General features: G+C 31.9%; 1 protein-coding gene across 1 annotated transcript; it reads right to left on the bottom strand.

Annotated features, from left to right (window-relative positions):
- Positions 1 to 459: 459 nt before the first annotated feature.
- LOC128162146 (uncharacterized) lies at positions 460 to 3,294 on the bottom strand. The gene is made up of 2 exons (XM_052825337.1): positions 3,286 to 3,294; positions 460 to 3,027 (listed from the first exon to the last, which is right to left on the bottom strand). Exons 1-2 carry the CDS (start codon positions 3,292 to 3,294, stop codon positions 1,840 to 1,842), a joined length of 1,197 nt encoding a protein of 398 aa, XP_052681297.1. The 3' UTR covers positions 460 to 1,839.
- Positions 3,295 to 6,898: the final 3,604 nt, after the last annotated feature.

Here is a 6,898-nt window from a genome sequence, read left to right as displayed (position 1 = left end):
TAAGGAAGAATAACACACCTGGAAAAAGTCACTCAAAATAACAGTAAATTATTTGATTATCAAAGATATAATGTTAAATAAACTATACATATGCCAAATAAGCGAAAAATTTGCAAATTTGGGATAAAAAGTTATATGCTGCTGTCGATAAAATCTTTTGAATAAAACAAAATCATTATGTCGTTTCGATCAAAGGTCATCCATTTTATGACGATGTGTTATTCAACCTTAAACTATTTTTTAGCAAAGAAAAAAATCATATACCTTAGTTTTCGGATATTTACATATATATATTTTCCATTTGTTCATACTGAGCTCTTTTTTTAGTTGATCAATATAGTCCAGAAATGGCCTCAACCAGGCAGTAAGAATATGTTGCTGGATAATTAACGAATGATTTTATGTACAGCAAAATCAAAAGAAACTGAGTTCAAAAACTGTATTTATTACCGAAAAGTTTTCTAAATAGAATCTATACAGTTCACACTTCCACACTTGGTAAAAAAAAAAAAAAACCATAAACAGCATATTTACATTTTTCTTCATAGCATATTTTGTACGAAGAATTGCAAACACTGCCACATCAATATACACGTAAGTATGACGATGGATGGAGTCATTACAACATATGAGGCTAATATGGATGACAATATGTTTAAAGAAGTTAAAAATAACAATGCGTTAACACTTCATACAAACTAATACAGACGGTTATCTGGAAAGGAGTTGGGTCATTTTGTTTTATGTCAACAAAAATGCCTTAATAGAGAATTGTATGTGGTTACATCCTCCTAAAACTAATTAAAGACATTGGTACTTAATGATGATAATTTTCCAAACAAACAATACAGCGAACAAAATTGCTCGATATTACAAATTGCTGCACATAAATGCAAAAAAATCCTTGAATCAAAATCAAAATTTGAAATTCAATTCCCAGAGTCTAAATAAATCTATTAATAAAAAAATATAAATATCACCTTTTCATTTTTTTAAGGTTTCACGATAATGTTAACAGCATTATAGTCTGTCCCAAATTATTGCTTTCATCACTTTTTGATGATTTTTAATAAAAATACACATATCTGTGACAGAAATACAGCTGAAATCGATAAAAGGGAATATGTCCAAGATATCTTCATTGAACAATTATCATTTTTTACTCATAAAAGATCACAAGAACGAAAACAAATTTCTTATGGAGATTTATAATGGGAAATGTTTACATCTTTTCTCCATTCGGAAGTACTTGGGATATCTCGCGCAATTTTTCAACGTTATCATCCGGGCTTATCAATGGCTGATGCAATGCGATATTGCGCTTCTAAATCTTAATGTTAGCTTGAAGAGTTCCTCATAAAGTCTTCATTATATTTGGTTTTACTGTTCGTTTTGTTTGTTTGTAATGCATTGGCCGGTATATTCGATACTAGTTTTTTTTTTAACTTGATAGAAGTGCAATTACTTGTATCTGATGATTTTACAGTGACCGACATACATATTTAAGTTCTCGGCTTCTTATGTGAGGCTTCTCTAGCAAAATGCAATGAAATGTGAAAAATCAAAGGCTTACAAAGACTTGTAGAATTTGGGGCGAGCAAAGAGAAACAGTCTTCTAGAGAAAACGAATATTGTCAAAAGATATAAAAAAAAATATCAATTTTAAAGCAAAAATATATTTAGATTTTTTTAAACTAAATAATACTGAAAATTCATCTGTTTTAAGAAGTCGATCTTATGTAGTTTGTTGACAACCCAGCTTCCTAAAGCTAAATATATAAAAATGTATCACCCAAAGGAACCATTTGATCGTTTGATAACTATTTCCTGCTTGTTCTTCTACGAAGGTTTTTGTGGTGCTGTTTTATTCATATGACTAATACATGTAACATTATCATCTGCGACAAACCAGTGTCCGAATTTTTTTGCCCTTTGTATTTTTTCATCAACTCCGATGACGAAGTTGAAGTTAAGAATAAAAGCGTTTTTCAGTTGGTCCTCATTTGGTTTAGAGTACCACTTTCCATCAAGAAATCGCGTCAGTGGTAAAAAGTAGACAATAACATTGCCATAATGTTCTATGATAAGTTCCTTCAACACTATCTGATCATTGTCTTTGGCTCGAACATGCTCTTCATTGTCTAAACATGAAAACATGGTCATTAGTGAGTCCAGTCGACGATCGAGCTCCATCCAGAACTGTTTTAACCGAGTGGTATTCCTCGCATAGTAAAACCCAATCGCTAATTCGAAAGATTTCTCATACGTTGGTATAATCGTTAAATCATATTCATTCTTGCTTGTCAAAAATGGTATTGGGTTACTCGTCCACATGGCATCCAATTCGAAAAGAAAGACTGGAATGTTTTCTTGTATAATCCAATTCACCACCCTGGTTCTATAGATACCCATGCGCATAAAACCGGCGGAACAGTACCTTTGCTTAGTATTAATGTCTTTGAATATACTCAGGAACACAACAGTGAGCGAAGGATACTTGGCGGTTATTTCACTGTGAACTGCTTTATCTGTAACTAGAACTAGAACTTGAGAGTAATCCACCATGCTTTTGGTATGGCACATCCAGTTTGTAAGAAAGGGAACAAAAGCTTTGTTCATAAACGTCATCATAACCATTCCGTATTTGCTTGAAATTTTCTGGGCTGCACGAACAACGTTCTTTTCGTCATCAGTTTCCAACATATCTTCAATTTTGTATCGTGTTTTGTCTGCACAAATTGACAAATTTATCTTTTCGTTGCAAGGTCCACCAGATTGTACTTTCTTGGTTTTAACATTTGATTTCTCTTTTTTTAATTTCTTTTCTTTCAAGTTATCTTCTTTAGATGCCACTGCAATGTATTTTTTAACTTCTTTATTTCTAACTTCTCTGGGCTGAACTGTGTTTAATTTCTCGTCTGAAGATGTGTGCTGGCTAGATTTTATCTGCCTAGTGTTATACTGAAACAGGACAGCAGCTAATCCAAGAGTTATCAGCAATACGACGGTTCTTGCCAACCATGGACGCTAAAAAAACATAACAGGAACAATGTAATAATAATATAATAAACTCGTACATGCACATAATATGATTTTTATTGAAGTTATTAAGTAGTGTGCACTATTTTATTTGAAAACTAGACTCGGCATTTTATTGAAAGAAATGAAATACTATTAAGTTTGAAGAATTTACATGTTGATTCAAAAAACATATTATACATTGAGATATTGACCACCGAGTTCAATTTATCCTTAATACCATACTTTAAATAGAAAATAACAGACTCCGTTCATTTTTCTTTTTTTTTTGGTTATTTTCTCCCCGGATTATTTTCACCCTTCTACCTTGCAAACGGTTTCGCCCCGTCTTGAATTCGCACAGACACAGATGTGCAAACACCTTCTAAGTAACACTGTAATTCAAAGATTGTTTTAAATTCGTTTAGTCTTAAATTCGCTCGCTGACAACGAGGGCGAAAGGGGCGAAAATAAAACGAGGGCGAATATTTGCTTGTGTATAATACAGTATTTTATAATTTAGCAAATCAACTAAAAAACACGAATAAAAATTATTAAAGATCATCTGCAAAGCTAGGTTAAATTTGAAAAGGTTGAAAACAAAGTATACAATATTTTTTCTGAAGTTGTTTGCATATACCATTTTCTTCTACTTTACTATGGAAAACTTGATAGCCTTAGAAGTTGCTGGAGGTTAAGCGTTCGATGCAAAGTCCAAGTTCTCTGCTAAAATAAAAGGTATGTATGTAAATATTAAACAAAATGCTATCCATATACAAAATTCAAATTATTATTATTATTATTATGATTGGAAAGAATCGCCGTACTTCACAAAATAAATTACCTCAAAATAACTGGAAAATTGTTTGGGGCTTATTTAAGACCTTGTAGCATTTATTACTTGTTCAGTTTCGTGGTCAACAAATAAGCCATCAAAGGACTATGTGCGGTATGGTCTAATATCTGCCCCCAATTTTAACCAATTTTTAAATAGTGTCGTACAAGAATCAAATTTTCAGATTCATTGTACAGTGGACGCCTATCACTTTAATCTTGATTTGAACCACCATTGCTCATTGGCTATTTATCTATGACGTCAACTTTATGACCTTATTCCCGCAAATTTGCAAACGGATGAAAATATCCTCATTTTTGCTTTATATTTTGTATTCGGAAGTATAGAGTGCAGGTCTGCTCAAGTAAGATTTTAACATATGTTTTTTTTACGATAATTATACACATTATACTAAAAAATGGTACTTGAGCAAGCCTGCGCTCAATGTTTCCCAGTCGAAAAATCATCGGAAAACACCCATATTTAGCCTCAAAACATCAATTTATCAGTCAAAATTAGGCAATCTTCATTACGTCATTCCTACACTATGACGTCACTGTTGTGATAACCTTTTGCATCCTTATTTTTAATATGATTTTAACTATCTTCATCCTTTTTTTTAAAGCACTTTATAAAACTTTAATTTGGGGGGCAAAAAATGCAAAAAACCACACATAGTCCTTTTTCTTTAATTTCTAAACACGGTTTTGTTTCATAACGATTTTTCAAGTATGGTATTAGTCACTAAGGCCTACTTTTAATATGTAAAGTTTAATTTTCATTAAGTTAAGATGGTTATAGTTTTAATCAAATGTGACATATTCAAAATAGGTTTAAAAAACCATTCACATAAATTTTTGACAAAAGGTGAAATATAAATAACATTTTTTTTAAGTTTGGGGAACATTCTACAATTAGACGATGTTAATGATTAAAACGAGTTTGTCTATTTTAACCAATGCCGACAGAAAGCTATATCAAAACGTTGGATTACGAAAGTAGAGATGTTTGATACATAGAGAATAATACATACCCTTTTCCATATAACAGCCCGAGACTCCAATATCAGCCCGAGGGCCGAAGGATGATATTGGTCGAGGGCTGATACAGGCTGTGATATTGAAAAGGGAATTTATTATCATATTTATTACATACTTAGTAATAAAAAATAAAATAGGCATCAACTTGAACAAATCGATTTTAAATATTATTTGAAAGTAGTCTGTACATGTATTAAATAAAATATGAGATATTGTTGTTTAACCAAATATGTAGCTACAGAACCGGAATTTCCTAGTGTTTTAAGATTTACTGCTTCAAAACTGAAGTTTTCAACTGCATTTAAAAATGTCGAAGTAAGAAATGTTCTAGTTTCCTTCTGTAAACATGCACAAATGCCGAAACGGAAAAAGGCAGAGGAGTTCCGCAAGGGGTGTGATACGGATCCGTATCAGCCCCAGGGCTGATAAACTGTATCAGCCCCGGAGGCCGATATGAGTTTTGGAATGTCATCTTTATCACATATGCAAAAAACCTGTATTTATTACTAAGTATGTAATAAATGTAGTTAAAAGAAAATAGTGCCCAGTCAAAATAACACATACACATCCAGTTGTGTCTCAGATAACCATGCAAATTAAAAAGGCTGAATAGTCTTCGCCATTTTTATAATATCTTGATTATCTAAAGAAGAATAGCTTAGTATAAAAATAAAGGAACATTTTTATTTTTTTTTGCTAATATATAGAATAAGAAATTGAACTTTACATATTAAAAGTATATAGCTTAAAAATGAGATTAAAAACTTTAATGTAGATCTGATGGATAATTTGAGCATTGACCACCCAGTCTCCTTTTTTGTGAATCCCATTTGAACAGCTTAAAGGTTTCTTACCTACCCATTTATAATACATAAATCCAATGCATAATCGCGGCGATTTATTTTCGCGATTTATTCGGAATATTCTGATTTGCAACGCCTAATTTTTGCGCCAGAAGACTCATTCAGTCTCGTTGTTACAATATTCGTACGTCAAAAACAGGTTCACGGCGGGAATTTCGCGATGATCAGGCTCTCGCAAACCTAGCAAAAAATTCCCGCACGCAAATTAAAGTATTTTATCAATACTCACTCATTTGACTAAAGCCTATTTGAATCCCGTATAGAGCAAGGATCACGGGCAATTCTTTTCTAATTCTCTCTGTCCTTTAAAAGTTGATTGGTGTTATCCAGCTATATCCATCCTCGATTTTCACGATTTATAGTATACCCTCCTATAGATAAATGAATAGCCAATTTTAGAGAACTACATGTACGAACCTTCTGAAAAGCAAAACAAAATTCGGCCACACCAATATAATAACAGAAGTTTTAAGGCGGTACATAAATAAATTTGTTGCGGACAATTATATTTTTTCTACTTGTTTCTGATTTATAAATTAAAACTATTTAATTAAATTGCAAGAAATAGGGCGGAAATAAAAGAGAAAATAGAGCAGAATTTCCTGGATGCAGGAAATTGATTATTATATTATTTGTTAAGTTTTATTTGAATACGAGCGCGCGGGGTCCGACGAACAAGAAATTATATTGGTGGCCTTAGTAACATGCTGTACAATTTTTGATTATTTTTAATTTCCCTAATCGAGAAATCGGTTACCTCATATTTAATTATTCATTTTCATCTTTTTAATATTAATGTCTTAGTGACATGCAAAATTTTCTGAATTACGGGTTTTTGTAGCAAAATGAAATGTTTAAAAGCTCATATTTCATCGAAATCCTTGTACACGTTTATAGTTTTCAAATGTGTAGCGGAGCTAAAAGTCTACTGGGATTGAATGTAAACAGTGTAACCCTACCTAAATAATGATGTATTCTTAATAAAACTTTTTAAGTGTTCATTCTGACAGATATAACAATTTGAAAATTACAAAATGAAAAAAATGTGAAATATTCAACATTTCCACAACTAACTGTAATGTCTTCTCATCAACAGTATAGATAAAATAAGACAATGCCGATTGAAATCAATTATCCGTGAG

The sequence above is a fragment of the Crassostrea angulata genome, chromosome 9 (assembly GCF_025612915.1).
Source record: "Crassostrea angulata isolate pt1a10 chromosome 9, ASM2561291v2, whole genome shotgun sequence".
NCBI lineage: Eukaryota > Metazoa > Mollusca > Bivalvia > Ostreida > Ostreidae > Magallana > Magallana angulata.
Note: the sequence above shows the minus strand (reverse complement) of the source record. Positions and strands in the feature narration are given on the sequence as shown.